The sequence below is a fragment of the Pygocentrus nattereri genome, chromosome 13, assembly GCF_015220715.1.
Source record: "Pygocentrus nattereri isolate fPygNat1 chromosome 13, fPygNat1.pri, whole genome shotgun sequence".
Lineage (NCBI taxonomy): Eukaryota > Metazoa > Chordata > Actinopteri > Characiformes > Serrasalmidae > Pygocentrus > Pygocentrus nattereri.
The window spans coordinates 18676795-18696000 of NC_051223.1; the positions used below are offsets into that span (position 1 = coordinate 18676795).

At 37.4% G+C, this 19206-nt stretch overlaps 2 protein-coding genes across 3 annotated transcripts; both read left to right on the plus strand.

The window, feature by feature from the left end:
* Positions 1 to 2047: 2047 nt before the first annotated feature.
* si:dkey-220f10.4 (tubby protein homolog) lies at positions 2048 to 8932 on the plus strand. Its single transcript, XM_017725304.2, has 12 exons — positions 2048 to 2089; positions 2990 to 3146; positions 3429 to 3668; positions 3749 to 3865; positions 3964 to 4104; positions 4636 to 4811; positions 5292 to 5450; positions 6501 to 6613; positions 6705 to 6819; positions 6940 to 7038; positions 7928 to 8099; positions 8761 to 8932. The coding sequence occupies exons 1-12, from the start codon at positions 2048 to 2050 to the stop codon at positions 8892 to 8894; spliced, it is 1665 nt and encodes a 554-aa protein (XP_017580793.1). The 3' UTR covers positions 8895 to 8932.
* A 988-nt stretch (positions 8933 to 9920) lies between these two features.
* stx4 (syntaxin 4) lies at positions 9921 to 18442 on the plus strand. Of its 2 annotated transcripts, none has more exons than XM_037544416.1 (11): positions 9921 to 10226; positions 10866 to 10979; positions 12515 to 12614; positions 12782 to 12856; positions 12938 to 13008; positions 13131 to 13239; positions 14076 to 14149; positions 15869 to 16006; positions 16214 to 16324; positions 16410 to 16488; positions 17554 to 18442. In XM_037544416.1, the coding sequence occupies exons 1-10, from the start codon at positions 10197 to 10199 to the stop codon at positions 16485 to 16487; spliced, it is 900 nt and encodes a 299-aa protein (XP_037400313.1). In that variant the 5' UTR covers positions 9921 to 10196; the 3' UTR covers position 16488; positions 17554 to 18442. The 2 variants fall into 2 exon arrangements, with proteins under 2 accessions (XP_037400313.1, XP_037400312.1); XM_037544415.1 differs by having other exon boundaries at positions 9924 to 10226; positions 10866 to 10970; positions 12513 to 12614.
* The last annotated feature ends 764 nt before the right edge of the window (positions 18443 to 19206 follow it).

The window sequence follows — 19206 nt, forward strand, 5'->3', positions numbered from 1 at the left end:
ACACTGCCTCAAGAATTTGAATAATAATCTGCACACTGCCTCAAGAATTTGAATAATAATCTGTACACTGCCACAAGCATTTCAGTAGTAATCTGTACACTGCCAAAAGCATTTCAACAATAATCTGCACACTGCCACAAGCATTTCAATAATAATCTGCACACTGCCACAAGCATTTCAACAATAATCTGCACACTGCCACAAGCATTTCAACAATAATCTGTACACTGCCAAAAGCATTTCAACAATAATCTGCACACTGCCACAAGCATTTCAATAATAATCTGCACACTGCCACAAGCATTTCAATAATAATCTGCACACTGCCACAAGCATTTCAGTAGTAATCTGTACACTGCCACAAGCATTTCAGATAGCACCACAGACTCATAGAAGATCCTGAGCATAGTCCGGCAGACGTTGAAGGACCTCAGGCACCTCAGAAAATAGAGACGACTTTGGCCCTTCCTGTAGAGGGCGTCAGTGTTCTTAGCCCAGTCCAGTTTATTGTCAATATACACACCCAAATATTTGTAATCATTCACCGTGTCCACTGACACCCCTGATGGACACAGGGGTCACCGGTGCCTTGTCCCTTCCCACCACCAGTTCCTTTGTCTTTGTCACATTGAGCTGCACCATGCGACAAAGATAATAATCTGTACGCAGCCATAAGCATTTAAAACTATTTTGTAAAACATAATTTTACAGAATATAGTGTTCTGTAAATGTATCTAATTTCCACAACACATTGACCACCACTGAGGTTTTTCATTTTTACTTAACATTTTGTTAAGTTCACACTCTTAGAACTTGTTTAGGAAGGAAAAGCAATTCAGCAGTTAAAAGTAATACAGACTTGTTTTTGTTCTAATCAAAAAAACAAAAATAAATAAATATCAGTAATGAGTAACATGTGGACACATTATGGTTGCGAGAGTTAAGGTACAAAATGTGAGTAAAAAAGGAAAAATCTATTTAAAGTTTTGCTGTATTTAAAGAATAGACTCCTGGGTTCCAGGACCTTTAGTCACTTAAATGCTCCTCAGGGAAGTATTTCTGTTTGAGTACATTTACTACACTCATAAATCATAAACAACAAAAATCTGAAGTCCTCTGGTCAAATTACATTGTGCTGATTTTCTAAGTGACAATAAGTTACATGTCCTCTACAGAGAGCACACTCCTGCATGTTTTAACACACAATTACTGTTACTAACATGTTGAAAAAGACATAAAATGTGGCCTGTGTACAAGTTATGGCACATTTAATGTGTTTTAAATTTTTTTCCAATGTTAAACTAAGCAAAAAGATGTTATAGAATATAAAGCATATATCAAAGAACTGTAACAGTAATGTTTTACACTTGTGCAATCATACTGCATAAACCTGCACGTTTGTGTCTTTTTTCAATCAGTTTGCTCATATACTTTTGGTAGAACCAATAATCTTTCGGAAAGACCAGTTAAGAAGGTAAACACTTTAAATTCTCAGGTTTAATACACAGGCTTGTGCTGATTATTCAAAAAATACATAAAAAAACAATACAAACTGCTTGAGTTTCTTTAAAGGAGTCTGGGCCCAGCAGCAGTTCCTGGGCTTTTAAAGGGTTAATAATAATAAATGCATATTGCTATTGTGTATGTAATAATATCAAATAAGCATGTGATTGTTTATTATAGTTTGTAAACACTGAGTGGGGTTTGGACTCTGTATGAGAGCAGAGTAACAGAGTGGCCTCTGATGTCAGTGATGACTGTAAGTCTCTGCATGGCGTCTCAGGGCTGCGTGGACTGTAAGAACATTATCTTCTCTAATCTTCTTTCCCTTCTGTTATACACAGGTGGAGAAGTCAGATGGAGCTGCAGAGATAGACAGAGAGGAAGAATGAAACATACCTTTTATTTCAGGTGCTTTTAAGCTACATTGCACCTCAGGAGCTCCTATGGGTGTAAAGTGTTGCAGTTGTTGATAGTGACATACGTGACTGTGTCATATCAGTGAGGACTGAAGATACAAAAGTATCCCACGACTTTACCAGAAGACATGGAGGACCAAGACATTCGCCAGCAGAAGCTGGACAATCAGGCAAGTAGAGACGCTAGACTTCTCTAGTATCTGACTCTTGGATTAAAACACTGGATACAACCGTTTCAAGTCTGATTGGTTGGTTGGTTATTTGTTTATTTATTTGTTCATTTATTCCAAGATAAATCAATGACGCCTTAATCAAACGTCCATTTACAGCACACAATCAGTATTTTCTTTGTACATAAATCAATGTATAGCATGAATATGAATGTATATTATGAAACACTATACAATGTGTTTGTGTAAGTGTGAAAATGTGTGCGCGAGTTGTGTGTTGTGTGTGTGTATGTATATGTATATGTGTGTGTGTGTGAGTGTGTGTGTCAATGTGTGTGTGTATGTGTGCGAATGTATAGTATGAAACACTATACAATGTGTGTGTGTGTGTGCACAGCTCTGCTGTATGTGTGTGTGTGTGTGTGTGTGTGAGTTTGTGTGTGCGTGTGCACAGCTCTGCTGTATGTGTGTGTGTGTGTGTGTGCACAGCTCTGCTGTATGTGTGTGTGTGTGTGTGTGTGTGTGAGTTTGTGTGTGCGTGTGCACAGCTCTGCTGTATGTGTGTGACACATATACCAAATCTATATAAATATATAGGAAGTAAAGAGTTACAGATATTGTTACAGTTAGTGTTACAGTGTTATAATAACAGCAATCCATAGATTAGTAGTTTACAGTTGTAGTATTATTTCCACAGTAATAAATAAAGTACCCATTTCAGTACCGCTGTAAAACACAGTATTTTGCAAAAGAGCGTGACCACTGCAGGATAAGCATTAATAAAGTGCAGTGCACAAGAAACACAGATGTGCAATGATGCATGAGGGACATAGTTAATTAGAGTGCAGAGACATTTTAGCATTTCAAATTATCAGCTGACATGTTTGCTCATACAAACAGCGAACGCTTTTGATCAAGAAGCAGCAGAAAAGACGAGCCAATGCTCAGATGATGACGGCCAATCAAGAAGCTCGACCAAAGAGCCGCAAACAGAAATCTGGGGCTGAAGACACAGCACTGCTGATCAGCCAATCTCAGAGCAACACCTCGCTAAACGGTAAAGAAGATTCTCATTCACTCACTTGCTCACTCATTCATACAGAGTCACTCTCAAGTACTGTTGTGTTTTTTAGCGAGCATGTTTCAAAATATTTGAAAATATTACTCTTGAAGTTTCCTAAATGGTTCTTATTATGGTTCTTGCTCTAATGGTTCTTATTAATAAAATAGTGTAATAATGTATGTAAATTAAGAATTTAATTCCAAAATTGGGTTTTGGTTCGGGGTGCCCAAAATTTGCATATGACTTTATATAAACATTTTGTTCATCACCCGTCAGATCCGCTGCTGGAGCAGGCTCATGATAACATGCTGGAGGAGATTAATCTGGGTGAAATGAACATCTCACCTCAGACGGTAGTGATATCAGAGGAAACCCCTTCACCTGTTCCACTCATCATTAAGACAATTGACTTGGATACAAACAATCAGCTCAGCCCTAAACACCCAGCAGACCCACAGAGCCAAGCAGAGGGGAAAAAGCCCAAGAAAAAAGGAGTTAAAAAGGCTCAGATGAAATGTAAGTGTATTCAGCACAGAGTTAACACGTCATTTATGAGTAAAGTGTGTAGAAGCCTGACGTTCTCTGTTCTATTTAAGCACTCAATCCTGAGGAGATGGGAGAAGGAGAGGAAAAGAAAGAGAAGAAAACAGTGAAGAAAAAAGAAAAGAAAAATGACTCTAAAGAGAAAGCGAAGAAAACGGAGGGAGATCCAAGTAAGTCCATCAGACGGCTTACTTTGAGTGATTTGTGTTGATTTTTAAATTATTGTTAAAATTTTTCTCATATTTAAATTTTAACCATCCATGTTCAGCAATTCAGACTGAGTCTGTGATGGAGTTCAACATCACAGAGGAAAAGAAAGCTGATGTAGGAAGTGATGAGGATGACAGAAAGTACTGGTCGACAAGCCCGGTGCCTCCAACTCCAAAGAAAAAGCAATATTTCTCTGCCTGTGAGTTAAACATTTAGGTGATTTGGGTTTATAGGCCTACAGTCTCAAGAGGTTTAAAATAATAATAAAGCAGTTTTTCAGCCTAATCTGTTTCTGTTGCCTCTGCACTGTACAGTTGATTGCCATTGAAAAAGACTAATGTTTTTCCACGTATGTTCCTTTGATTTGGTTCATTTCCATTATTTAGGAACAATGCTTCATAACAGTGTTATAAGTGGAACAAAGGTCTAAATACATGTAAATATAAAAACTGACACTATTACTTTTATACTGACACTATTATATTTCATCTACATGTATGCATATTGACAGATATCTGCATAAATTAGCATATATCTAAACATTTAGAAGTACCACCGCACATATATATAATGTGACATATTATGTAATATCCATATGTATATATATATATTAAGTTAGACATCATTAAGTTAGACATCTGACAAATAATTTTTGCAATGCATGTTGCTTTTATGTACTGTATATTGAGGAGTAGTGAATGAGTGTGTATTGTTACTATCATTGCTACAGCAAGGTGCCATCTGAGTGACAGTGTGGATGAGAATGACGCTGAGGAGGATGACAGGCAGATTGTACAAATACAGAAAAAGCCCAAGAAAAGCACAAAGAATGACTACAACCTCGCTTCACTGAACTCTAACTACAGGCAGTCCTCCTCAGAGAGTGACTGTTCAGACATGGGAAAGGTGAGACTTTATATGCAGTAAACCAGTGTTTCTAAAACCTGCACTTTTCAGTGTTGTCCCTGCCACCAACACACCTGATCCATATAACCAGCTTGTTAACAGCCTATTATTAAAGTGGTCCTGTTAATGCAGGAAAAGCACAAAAATATGGTGTAATGGGCCTCCAGGACAAGGGCTGAGAAACACTGCAGTAAACTGCTCTGTATTCTTAAACTAATAGCTCAGGCTCTAAAACCTGTTTGGCTGAGCTGTTTCCGAGTCCTTTGTAAAATCTTGACACACATCATCACATCATCAGCTGAATTCTGTATTGCTACTCTACATTATTAATGATCACAGTGCTGCTCATGGAATAATCTTTGAGTGATATATGTTGCTTGGCAGCCACAGCTTACTGTCAACAAACTACACTGCATTATTTATGTCTTAATAATGAGCACATATGATCTTGTTGTTCTTGCTTGTTCCTTCTTTTGCCAGGCTTCGCCAGTCTCTCTGGAGGATTTGGAACAGTTTGCTCTCCGGCCTGCTCCGAGGGATGTAACTATCCAGTGTCGGATCACCAGAGACAGAAGAGGAATAGAGAAAGGAATCTACCCCACATACTACCTCCACATGGAGAAGGAGGATGGGAAGAGGGTGAGAGAAAAGATTATATTAGCCCACAAATTAAATTTCATGTCACTTATTATTACTAAGATTACTTATCTCTATTAGACTGAATTCACAAGGACGTTTTCATACAGTATGTGTCAAAAACTGGTTTGTGGTGAATGTTGTTTGAGGGTGGAGATTGACGTGCGTGAAACTCATGTGAAAGCTTGCTGCTTCTTTTCAGAGAATGAAGAAAGAGTACTGGTTGTTGTCATATTGAACCTCTAGAGCTGAATTTTAAAGCTCTGGATTTGAGCTAACAGGAGTCATGTGTGTCTTCATCAGTTTTTTTAAACACAGATTGGTCTGTTTTTGATCCTTTTCTCAGTAACAGCTTCTTGACAACTACACATCCATTCAGACCCATAGCATTGAGTTCTCTTCTTACAGTGGAAGGACAAACAGAAGCACCTGTGGATTTTTTTCAGATGTAAAGCAAGAGTGGAGTTTGATTTTATTCTCTCTCTCAAAGATGAAAGCTTTAAGCACTGTTTATCTAATCGTGACAGTTTTGGTGACTATGTCTTGCACTTATTAGGAGTCCCATTTTCTCTCCATCTTCTCCCTTATGCATCTAACCCCCTCAGAAATATCTCCTGAAAAATTAATCATTTGTATTTAATGGCTGTTTTGAAAGGAAGTTAAATAAATGAGAACAGAATGTCATATTGTTGTTCCCACTGTGTGGTTGAATGAATCATCTTCCTGTGAGATCATCACCACACACACACTTTGCCCACATCACTCCAGTTAAAACGTTTGATTTTGATCACATGCTTTTTTTTTTTTTGTTAGAGATGTCAGCCTTGAACGACACATACGATTCGGGAAGTAGATAGAAATGAACCAAACTCATAAAGTTCCATAGGTCTAGTCTTAAAGTGCAAATATAGTCAACATCAAATGTCTGAAACACAATGTATTCCAGGAAGTCTGAATGTGTTCAAATAGTTAACAAATTTTATTACTGCATTCTTAATTGATAATCACTGAATATCTAATTATAGTATTGCTTTTTTATTCCTTCATCTTCAGGTATTTCTCATGGCTGGCAGAAAAAGGAAGAAAAGCACAACGTCTAATTATCTGATCTCCATTGATCCTACTGATTTATCCAGAGACACAAGCAGCTACATAGGCAAACTTAGGTCATTATATAAAACTCTATCTGTTTTTCTAACCTTATCAGCTGAAAATAACTGGTAATATTTCCTAATGATTGATTTTCTCCCTATTCAGGTCAAATGTTTTAGGGACTAAATTCACCGTGTATGATAACGGGGAGAATCCAGAGAGGAAAGCATTCATAAAGGAATCTGAATCACTTAGAAAAGAGCTTGCAGCAATATGTTATGTAAGTTAACATGATTTAAATGGTTTAATTACATTATTTTAAAAATCATACTGCAATAAAATGCGGTGGTGACCCAATTAACTGATACATTTCTTAATGTTTTTGTTCACTATCACACAGGAGAAAAATATACTGGGCTTTAAAGGCCCCAGAAAAATGACAGTGATCATTCCTGGAATGCACGAGAATGATGAGCGAGTCAGTATTTGTCCTAAAAGTGTAAGTACTTCAAAATTGGTCTACCTAACACAACGGATTCTTCTGCAGAAGTGCAGTTTTCATGTACATTCATGTGCTCGTATCTCATATTTTTCTGGTCTTTTATGTTTTTTCTTTGAGGTCCACTTATAGTTTTGGTGTGGTTATATGTTCTGAAAACAATCACAATTCATTTGTTTATAACTATTTTCCAATTGACTGCCTTGTATTGAGCCTCATTCATAAAGCACTCAGAGCTAAAACACTGCTTAGACCTTCAAAGTGAATGGGTGGAGTGCTGAATAGACAAATATATGTTAATCAGTTGGTTTTTGTGCCATCACAAAAACAATGAATTTGAAATAGGCTGTTTTTGCAGCATAGCTTTCTCTGCATACTTTGTTAGCCCCCTTTTACCCTGTTCTTTTATCAGTCAGGACCCCACAGGACCTCCACAGAATAGGCATTATTTGGGTGGTGGATCATTCTCAGCAGTGCAGTGACACTGACGTTGTGGTGGTGATGCGCTAGTGTGTGTTGTCCTGGTCTGAGTGGATCAGACACAGCAGTACTGCTGGAGCTTTTAAACACCTCATTGTCACTGCTGGACTGAGATGGCCAACACAAACTGTGCAGCAGATGAGCTATAATCTCTAACTACAAGGTGGACTGACAAGGTAGGAGTAAGTGAACACATTGTTTAAAAACTCCAGCGTCTGATCCGCTCGTACCACCGCAACATAGACTAACACGCCACCATGTCAGTTATGAGAATGATCCACCACCCAGTTAATACCTGCTCTGTGGTGGTCCTGAAGTGGTATGTGTTTAGTTTTTTCATTCTGTCATTTAACATCAACATCAAGTCAAATACATTTTGCAAACTCTAACTCTCTCTTCTTTACCTCAGGAGCTTGAATCTCTGCTCACTCGTTATGAAAATGGAAACACTGAGAATCTGGTGTGTCTGGTGAATAAGTCTCCCAGCTGGAATGAGCAAACTCAGTCTTATGTGCTCAACTTCCACGGCCGAGTTACGCAAGCGTCTGTGAAGAACTTTCAGATTGTTCATCCAGATAATGGTGAGTTGTTGAAAACACACATGACAACATATTCTCTTCATAAATGCACGAGGCTGACTCCTACACAAATCTTACAGCACAGTTATGTGTGTGTGTTAAAGAGACTGTTAAGATTTACAGTTGCATGTAAGTTTGAACAGCCCTGATCAAATTATATGAAAATCAACTGCACAAAATGTTTTACAAATACCTGTATATGCCTTAAAACAGTGTTAATGTACAATACTTTTAAGATTTGATGTATAAAAAATGGAAATATTTCATTTATTATAAAAAATGACTAATTCTTTCTGCTAGTAGGTAGCCTCTCCAGAAAATAACACAATCAAAAAGTTTTTTTCTTGAGTAATATCACATTCTAGTTAAAATTGGACCGAATGATGTATTTGAGTTAAAAAAGATAATTAGCTAGCTGTTCATTGCTCAGTGGACAAGAAAGAGAGCAGCTGTTTGATGCCCCAACAAAAATTACAAATAGTGGAGGGATTTTATTCTGTTCTTAATAATAAATAGAATATTTCACTGAATTTATATTACATATCTTAATAGTATTGGAGATGTATCCCTTACTGAGGCTTACATGTCTTAATGGTCAGAGTCCCCTTTAAACTCTGTGCTAAATAAACCTGTCAATTTTGCTTTTCTCTTTTATTCTGCTCAGAGGATTACATTGTAATGCAGTTTGGGAGGGTGGCGGAGGATGTGTTCTCCATGGACTTCAGCTTCCCCATGTGTGCACTGCAAGCATTTGCCATCACTCTGTCCTCCTTTGATGGGAAACTGGCTTGTGAATAAACTTTAAACTATGTGAATAAACTTAGACTATATTTTAATGAATATGTATGTATTACTTTTAGTGATGTATGGCCTTTGGGTAACTTATGGTGAGAAACTTCAACAGCAGGAATTTTCAGGCCTCACAGCAATGAAGAAAATAAGATGCAACTTCTTTGCCTGCTGTCATCTGTAATTATCAATACAGCAAATAATGTGTTCTGAGCAAGAAGTAGTGTAAGTACAAGTATGTTTGTACTTTCATTTCCATTTCTTACTTTAATGTTTTTTTTTTATGTTGAGTCAACTCATGTCCTAAAGTGGCCACTTTCAAAATCTTTGGAAAAATACAACAATCATCAGTTTAATAGTGCCCTGCTTCTGTGTGTGTATACTTTTAACTATTCAATTTTTTATTGGTTAAAAATGAATGAAATAAAATGTTCGTATTTAGCATAATGCTTGTCATACAAGGCTAAATAAAAGTTGGGTTAAAGAGTCCATGTCATGAAAAAAATAAAACTTTCTTACTTATTGACATGAAAGAGTTTGATGTAGAATGCACTTTGCAGAGCATATCATTCACTCCTGAGCCTACTCAGTCTATATATGACAACTAAGCTGTAAAAACAGCCCGTCTTGAATTAATAGCTTTTATGATGTCACAAAAACCAACACAATTTACATCTTTAATCCTACAGTCATTCAGCCTCGCGCACTCATCCTGTAGTTTCAAGGAGGCTTTAAGCCTGGATCCCTTTTTGAACAATAGTGTAAATAATCAGAGCAGAGCTCATTTACATTAACAAACACAGCCTGGCTTATTCAAAGAGATTCGGAGAGGCTGGAAAATGGTAATGTAAAAATTAATTACGACTGTTTTAGAACATAAAACTACATAAACATCATAAATGGACTTAAACCAAGAAAAATGTAGGGTGTGTGTTCTTTAAGAACGATACTGCAAAAACACAGTTGTACATTGGTCCTACATTAGCTGTGTGAAAATAACCTGTTGAATGAATCTGCTTCACGTGACATGCGTTCTGGTTTCCTCTACTGTCTGCCTGTGGGTTCCGCTCGTAGGTTATATGATTTTTTAACATTTGTCTCAAGCGGCACAGCTTCCAGCAGAAGTTAACGAGAGGCTCAGTAGGTGGAGATGAAGCGCCTTTAATGGTGGATATGCTAAACCCTGAGGAAGAACAACTGTGGTGACTGACTTTGAATGGAAACTCCCTTCTCCTGTTGTTGTTGTCAACAAAGTTTCGGCGTTAGATGAAGTGATTCGGCCTCTAGAAAGCTTTTAGAAACGGAGCAAGAATGCGAGACCGAACCAAAGAACTGGGAAATGTAAGTCGACCCGGACACTCGCGGAGTCTAATGTGGCGGGTTAGCGGGGGCTGCGAGCTAGCTGGCCGAAGTTTGTCAGTGAAGTTAGCAGGTTAGCTTGTAGCTGTGACTGCAAGCGAGAAGCTAATGTGACATTGTTGTACGTTTTGTTGCACCTCCGTTTCATAAAGTGTTAGTATGTCTAATATGTACGCGAAAATGGCAGCAGACGGGCTCTGGGAGATGGAAGTACCGTTTCTGTGTTTAAAGCGAGCTGAGTTAGTTAGTCTAGCTAGCAGGCTAAGATAGGGATTGGGTGAGGTACCGTTAGGGAAAGTGCTTTGACCTCGCAGTGTCCCGCTGCCCGCTTCTAGCTTAAGACTGTAATAGGTTATAACGTTATATCCAGAGTTATTATCACATATAGGTTAGCTTATGTCTTTTTATTAAGAAAGAAAATACAAAATAGCCGCTCTGAGCCGCGTTGACACAGAGGTTTCACATCCGTTTAAGACCTTGTGTCCCAGTGTTCAGTGTCCCAGTGTTCAGTGTTGGTTGACGGGTTTGTTTGTTGCCACCTCTGTACTGAGTTTGTGTTCAACACGTGTAAAAGGTCTTTTGACTTGAATTGTCTCCCATGCATTCACACGTCCACTCCAGCCTGCAGAGGGTTCAGATGAAGACGAAGAAGGCACAGCGCTCATGGTAAAACCTGGCACAGGGACCTCAGGGAAGGAGGACAAAGAGAATGAGGTTTCTTTAAAAGGTGAAACTGTCACTTCAGACCTTCCCTCAGTTCATCTGCTGTTTAGAGCTTTATTTCACACACTTTTTGTTCAATTTAGTGTGTCTCAATAAAAACAGGCATATCAAGGAAGGGGTTAAATTTATTTGTGTGAGTAACGTTAGAAATATTGCTTCTTATGGGCACAAAAAAGGCACAGGTCCATATATATTTGGACAGTGACACAATTTTTGTAATTTCGCCTGTGTGCAGCACTGCAGTGGATTTGAAATTAAGCAGTCAAGATGTGATTGAAGTGTGGACTTTCAGCTGTAATTCAAGGGGTTTCACTAAAATATTGCAACCATTTAGGAATTACAGTAATTTTTACATAACCACTCCATTTTCACAGACTCAGAGGTAATTGGACCATTGACTGATGAAGCAGTTTCATGGCCTGTTACCTCATTGTTTCCTGACAAATTAAGTAGATATAAGGTCTGGAGTTTATGCTAGGTGTTGAATATGCATTTGGTAGCTCTTCATTGGAACTCCCAGTCCAAAGAGGTGGTGATGCTTGTGAATTGGGTCATCATGAGGCTGAAAAACCTAAACAAACCCATCAGAGAGACAGCAGAAACGTTAGGAGCGGCCAAATCAACAATTTGATACTTTTATGGATTCACTGGTGAACTCAGCAACACCAGTAACTCAGGAAGACCACTAAAGTGTAGGGTTGCAGAATTGTTACAGTGGTGAAGAAAACCCCGTTCACAACGTTTAGTCAAGTCAAAGACATTTTAAAAAAGGTTGGCATATCATTGTCAGAGTCAGGAGGCACCTACAGAACTTCAGACCTCGAGGTGCAAACCACTGGTAACCCTCGAGAATAGAAAGTCAGATTAGACTTTGCTAGAAAATGTCTAAAAGCCTGCCCAGTCCTAGAACAAGATTCTTTTGGCAGATAAAACCAAGTTTAGCTTGTACCCGAATAACAGAAAGAGTATAGAGAAGGAAAGGAAGGGCTCATGATCTGAAGCGTAACACACTTTCTGCCAAACATGGTGGAGGCAGTATTATGGCATAGGCATATATGGCATCCAGTGGATCTATAAGAAGTATCAGAATGAATTTTCAAATGCTGCAAAACTGATAACATGGGGTTTCACAGCAGTAAAGCCTGGCAAAGCATCTCAGGGGAGGAAACAGCATTTGGTGAAGTTCATGGTTCCCAGACTTCAGACAGTCATTCACTGCAAATGATTTGCATGCAAGGAATAAAAATACTCCTTGTGTTTATAATTATCTTGGTTTGTCCAAATACCTTTGAGCCTGTGAAATTAGAGGGGTTGTCATTTCTAAACAGTTAATGCAGTGTTTTTATTAAACCCCATGTTTTAAAGCTGAAAATATACACTTCAGTCACATCTTGACATCTTCAGTTCAAATCCATTGTGGTGGTATACAAAAATTGTCACTGTCCAAATACTAACAGACCTGACTGTTTTCTGACAGGTTAGAAGTAGGTTGACTCATAATACCTACTCTGATCTTTCCCTGATTCTTATTTCTTCTTGCCCTACAGGTCCAAGAGATTCGGGAGGGCCTTGAAACGCTTAAGAAGAAAGTGTCTGAACTGGAGAACAAGCAGAAAACTGTTTTAGGGGTGGCACTCCCAGACGACAGTTAATAACGAATATATTTTTTGATCAACGTGTTTGGCAGATTCTTTTCATTTTAACATACTGAGAGTTAACCATCAGATTCAAATGTTAAAATGATCAGTATGTATAATTAGTATTCAGAAATTAATTCTAAAGCTTTTTTAAGTTTTTCTTTTTTTTTGCTTCAGATATGAAGAAGGAACTTCAAGTCCTTCGGGATGAGATCAAAGTACTGGCTAGCCAGATCCACAAGAAACTGAAGAGTAAGAATTGTAATTCAAGTATTAAAATTTGCTCTGCTTGAATAAACTCCAGCAAATAGTCAAATGACAACTTTTTTGTAGGTCTTGAACCCAAAAAAACAGATGAAGATGGGAAATATGTTCCTATAAATACAAGAATGCAAAGAACACAGGTTAGTTATGAGAGATGTTCTTTATACGCTCTGTATAATTTCTACAGATTGAAGTGGTTGTATTTACATCTCTGTTGGAAGTTGTTTTCTTCAGACTTCCTTTGACTCTCTTCGTTTCCCAGCATGCTGTCTTGTCCCGTGATTTTGTGGAGGTGATGGGGAATTGTAACACGCTTCAGGCCTGGTACAGAGACAGAAATGTGGAGAGGATACAGAGACAACTCAAAATCAGTGAGTATTTTTTTTCTTCTCGTTTCATTAAGCAGTGTCCTTTAAATAATGCTTAGAAAATTGAGGTTTGCCTAAATGCAGTTTTGGATTTTTGCATTTTAGTAAACAATTGCTGCAGAAGATTCTGTTAAAGGTCTTTGTTAAAGTTTCCTGGCATTTCAGAATGATTAAGGCAGATCCCAAAAGACCAACCATTTCTGTGCTCTGTCTCAAAAAGAAAGTGAACTATATCAGATCCAATGTACTAGACAGTGGTAAGTAATTGAGGGACCAATGTGTTTTCATTAACATTTGAAACATAACTGAAAAATTTATGACTCAGCCTCTCAGCTAAACAGGCTAACATTTTGACATTGTGTCAAAAACTGGTGTTTGTGAATTACTGGCCTTTTGACGTCAGTATGGTAAGTAACCAATTTTTATAAAAGTAAAAAACTGGACATGACTTGTATTTACATCATTTTTGACCTCAATCATTCCTCAGCAGTTAAGCCTGTTAAGAGCCGATGCTGCCGGACCCCGCCACAGGGGATTGTTTCTGAACATCATCCTTTTCACTGTTTTCATATTTCTAAGTAGTTAGTGGCCCACAAAAGTAGCAGAATGAGAGTGAGATTTGCCAAGATTACATGACTTTAGCACTGTATAGTCAAATATGATAGCTTTTGGATCTTTCTAGCATCTGTTTTGTTTGTTGAGATAACAAATCATAGAGCTTAATATCTTCCAGTATGACATCGAATGTGTGGTTCCATTGCATCAAAGTCATGCTGAATCTGTGTGAAATAAAAAGGTGCAAGATTCTTATCATCTTTTTTAAAATTTTTTTATGGCAGCTGGCAACAATGTGACCGATGAGGAGCTTGAGTCAATGCTTGAGAGTGGACAGACCGATGTGTTCACACAAAACGTGAGTGCATTATTATGGTATTTCTGCTGATAGTATTAATACAGTTTTGAGGAAGCCACACCCTAAGCTCCAGGTATAATGTTTTTTATTTGATTTTGTTGCCTGTTTGAAGTTGAATTTTGAGGTTTCTAAATAGACAGAGATGAAACTGAGAACTGGTGAAGTGTTTGATTAGTTTTTATTTAAATTGGTTATAATTTCAGAATAGTTGTTACTAAGGATGCACCAGATATAAATATTCAGTATAGTTCAGTTTTCTTTTCAGCCAAATTGGCAGATTTGTTTATTAACATTTTTTGGCTGATCGATGGTCTAAATGAACACAAACGCAGTACTCCATTTCCAGTACTGTCTGTTGCTTGGACCCATTAATTCTGAGATGAAAAATAAGTTGTCTATTTCACATGGCATCTAACACGAATCACAAAGTACTACATTCAAAGTAAGAGGTAACTGGCTGTTTTGCATAATGAATCATACATATTTACTTGCTACAGTGTTTTGGAACAGGTGTAACAGCAGCAGCATTTAAAGACAGTGTGCGCTTACCTTCCTCACACGATTTATGTCATAGTATTGCAACACAGATTGGCCAAAAAAAAAATGACTGAGTACTGATGTTTGGACCAAAAAAATCTGCTGATTTCAATCTTGGATGATTCCAATTGTGCGTCTCTACTTCTTGCATTATTTGGTTTTGATCCAGTCTCTTCCAGATTATAGCTGTTTTTATATGTGGATACTAGAACATGTTGACACTGGTGAGTACATCTGAGGAGCAGAGCAGGATTCCTCAGTAAATGTGGATAATTTCTGCCCAAAAAGAGAGTTGCCTAATAGGAACATGTCTGAGCTCTTAGACAACTTGACTTTTGACCAAAACACCCCCCTGGACTGTACTTTTCCTTTAAAGATCATTTTTATTTGGGCTTCAAAGTAGTTTGCTGCCATTGTAGTTATTTGAGTGATTCACTGTTAATGATACATACTCTTTCCTGCTGTCTATGGAGTGGGAGTTGATGTGGTAAGATCATTTACATAATGAAAAAACTTTTTTCTTTTTAAAACATTTCCACCTTGTAGTTGCAGTTACCATTAACTTCCCTTAGAAACTGTAAAAACAGAAATGAAAACATAAGTCATAGTTACATCATTCCCCTTTTCATGAACCTTGACATCCATGATTTCTTTCATCATACATTACATCCCCCCCCCCCCCCCCCCCCCCCCCCCCCCCACACACACACAGAGTGTGATCCTCCACCCCACATAAAAAGAAAATGTAAATATGTAGATAGAAAAGACATGTTATTAAAGAAACCATATCATGGAAAGTTTAATTTCACCATTGTTAAAAAAAAAAGGAACCTGCCCAAAGCCTGTTTTGAATGCATTTTTGTCACATCATAATTAGTGTATTTACATATATCTTCTTGTTCAGCCTACAGCAGGTTAGCTCTGCTCAGTTACTCTGAAATTATGAGGATTGTGTCGGTCTGGGCTGCTTTTTGACAGAAGCACAAAAAAGCCTCTTTAGAGAGGTTGGCAGCTAGCCATTTAAAATGAAATATGATTGTTTTTTCACACATGAAACCACACAAGTGGAAGAAAAATGTAGGATATAGGCCCTTTAATACTTGTCATTTATATCGTGGTGGTCAATATAGGAAGTGGCTACATGCCATATTACTAACACTAGTTAATGGGATTTTTCTATAGATTTTGACAGATGCAAAAGCTACCAAGCAGGCACTGAATGAGATTGAATCACGGCATGATGAGATTCTCAAACTGGAAAGAAGCATCAGAGACCTTCATGACATGTTCCAGTACCTCGCCATGGAGGTTGAGGCCCAGGTGAGTTGGGGAAAGAGAAAAGGAAAAAAAAGTCAAACATAGGGTTAATAAGTTCTGAATTGCTATGAAGTGTATATGAATATATGAATAGTAGATTTACTCCCAAAATCTTAAAAGGTCTGAAAATGTTGGGGCTGTTGTGTTTGAGCAGTCGCCTAAATTCTTCTGCCAGTTTCATCCCACTTTCTTCATTCATTTTGTCTGCAGGGTGAGATGGTTAATCGTATTGAAAACAACATCATTAACTCTGCTAACTATGTGGAGAACGCTGTTGCAGAAACTGCAGAAGCTGTTGTCTCTGATAGGAAAAGCCGAAAGGTTGGTTATTATAAGTTGTTAGTGAGTACATGCAAATAATGTACATATCCAACTCTAAAGTTCACTCATTTGTTTGTTTTTGCAGAAAAAGATGTGGATTGCGATATGCTGTACAATTTTAATTTTGATAATAGTAATTGCCCTGGCTGCTAGTTTTAGCTGAGGTGAGTTCAGTACTTTTTAAAGTAGGGTTTCACACACAAATATTTACTTTGCTAATTTGCTACATGGTTAAAAACCTATATATGTGCTTATTTAATGAAAGCTGTGTGACGTGTGTTTGGATGCCATGTGCTTATGGAAAGCTACTTTTATCTTTTAATCCATACCCAGAAATCATGAAGTAGTTATCATAGTATTGTAAAAACTACTAATTTGATATGTAAAGACTCTAGACATTAGATTTGGTATGTATGATTACAGTTAGGATGGAAGTCATTCATGTAAAATTTAACATGCCATTTTTATGTGTGACAATTTAACTACAGTGTTAAAATTTCATTCCTGCTGGTAAAAATTGCGAATTAGGAGAAAAGTCTTAAAGTCTTAAGTCTTAGTACTGAGAATTAACTTTTTACAGATCAGGTTTAATTTTTTACTATTATTATCATTTTTACTTGTTCAAATTGAATTCATGACACAGAAACTCTAGATTAAAAGCTAAATTAAAAAATTCATAAAGTACTTTGCAAAGTGTTGCTCATACTATGCAGTGTTCTTGTTTGATGTCTTATAAATGACAAGCTAATCCGTTATAACCTGAAGCAAAGTTGCCTCTTTATTTATCAAGACCAAACAGATCTACAAAGTGCCAGGCCCAAATTAACTTAAGTATTAATTTTTGAGATATTGATATATTTTATATACTTATAGATTTTATATCTTTTAGCGGTTATGGATTTCAGAAATTTGTAGGCTGAACAATTGTATGCAACAGTTTGAGCACCGCGGTCAAATGTCATGTTTTGTTGATTTTCTAAGAGAGGAATTTAATGCATCCTCTACACCTGCACAGTTTAATACACAGTTACTGTTTACTTGCTGAATTTGAAATACTGTAGGGGAAAAACTATATAAAAAACAGCTTATTTAAATTTGTTTACTGTAGCAGATGTGTCCCCTTTTGCCAGAGTTGTGCAGCTCTACTTTAAAAGTGCTTTATCATTTACTTGTTGTTGTTATTATTAATAATAATGTGTTCATTTTTGTATTCTTTTCTCTTTTTCCAGTGTTTTCTTCATATTTTCATATGTCCATAGTATATTCACCTCTCCCAGATCCTCTACTCATCTACTGTTGCAGCTGATAAAGTTACTCAGAACTACGTGTTAATAGTCTAATACAATGGCTTTTTCTGTATATTGAATTGCAGCCTCACATTCATTTAAACATCACATTGGATCATCTAGGATGGTCTTCTTCCTAAAACTAGTACTTATCAAGTAATATTGACTCTACAAAACCATGGAGTTCTCAGGAAACCCAGGATGATAAAGCAAATTCTTAATATATAAACACTTAATACACCGGAGAAACTCACTATTGGAGAATTGAGCTATTTGCTTATACCTCAGTGTGTTAAATGTTTCTCTGTGTTGATATGTATTGTTTTGTGAGTTGTTGAGAAGGATGCTGTTTCAAGACTTGAAATTTCTTGAGATGATCAGCCACCACACCTCTGTATATATACTACTTTTTTATTGCTTTTACATTGCAGTATCTGCTCCTGAAATAATTCTTACTGCTCGTGTCATAAAATAACATATTAAGGGCTATTTTATTTTCTCAGATAACGTCATAGAGCTCCATTTACTCATATAGCAAGAGCCACTACCTAGAACTGCCTTTAGGAAGCTGAAATTGTTTGTAACTTCATTGCAAGGGAAACACTGAGAAAGGTGCTTTTTATATGTACAGTAACTTACTCTCAAGTGCCTCTGGCTTAGTGTTACAGTGAGTTATGATTGTGTGCTTTCTCAGTACATTTAGTGGAGGGTAAGATCAGAGAGACTGCAGTATTGTTGGGGCATGATATGATGTCACTTTGTACTAAACTGTCTGATCAGAGTTATTTTAATGTAGAACTGCTGTTTTTAAATAAAATATATCTTACACTAAGCTCTTATGTCGATCAATTGTGTGTCACTCATTTTACATATAATAAAACTAAAACAAAGCTATGTGAAGTGTGTTTGGATGCCATGTGCTCATGGAAAGCTGTTTTAGCTTTTAATCCAAAACAAGATATTCTGATTGGGATTAGTTTTTTTTATATATATTAAATTTAATATACACTGCTAAAAAAATACACTCAAACACTCAAATAAAACATCCTAGATCTGAATGAATGAAATATTCTCATTGAATACTTTGTTCTGTACAAAGTTGAATGTGCTGACAACAAAATCTCACAAAAATCATCAATGGAAATCAAATTTATTAACCAGTGGAGGCCTGGATTTGGAGTCACACAAAATTAAAGTGGAAAAACACTACAGGCTGATCCAACTTTGATGGAATGTCCTTAAAACAAGTCAAAATGAGGCTCAGTATTGTGTGTGTGGCCTCCACGTGCCTGTATGACCTCTCTTCAATGCCTGGGCATGCTCCTGATGAGGTGGCGGATGGCATTGGTGGATGGAGCGAGACATGATATCCCAGGTGTGCTCAATCGGATTCAGGTCTGGGGAACAGGTGGGTCAGTCCATAGCTTCAATGCCTTCATCTTGCAGGAACTGCTGACACACTCCAGCCACATGAGGTCTAGCATTGTCCTGCATTAGGAGGAACCCAGGGCCAACCACACCAGCATATGGTCTCACAAGGGGTCTGAGGATCTCATCTCGGTACCTAATGGCAGTCAGGCTACCTCTGGCGAGCAC

Coding starts and splice junctions, on each gene's coding strand:
- si:dkey-220f10.4 (XM_017725304.2), top strand. CDS start 2,048: ATGGAGGACCAAGACATTCGCCAGCAGAAGCTGGACAATCAG. Junction 4,812..5,291: donor ACTGTTCAGACATGGGAAAG/GTGAGACTTTAT, acceptor TTCTTTTGCCAG/GCTTCGCCAGTCTCTCTGGA. Junction 8,100..8,760: donor GATTGTTCATCCAGATAATG/GTGAGTTGTTGA, acceptor TATTCTGCTCAG/AGGATTACATTGTAATGCAG.
- stx4 (XM_037544416.1), top strand. CDS start 10,197: ATGCGAGACCGAACCAAAGAACTGGGAAAT. Junction 10,227..10,865: donor GAACCAAAGAACTGGGAAAT/GTAAGTCGACCC, acceptor CGTCCACTCCAG/CCTGCAGAGGGTTCAGATGA. Junction 10,980..12,514: donor TTTCTTTAAAAGGTGAAACT/GTCACTTCAGAC, acceptor CTTGCCCTACAG/GTCCAAGAGATTCGGGAGGG.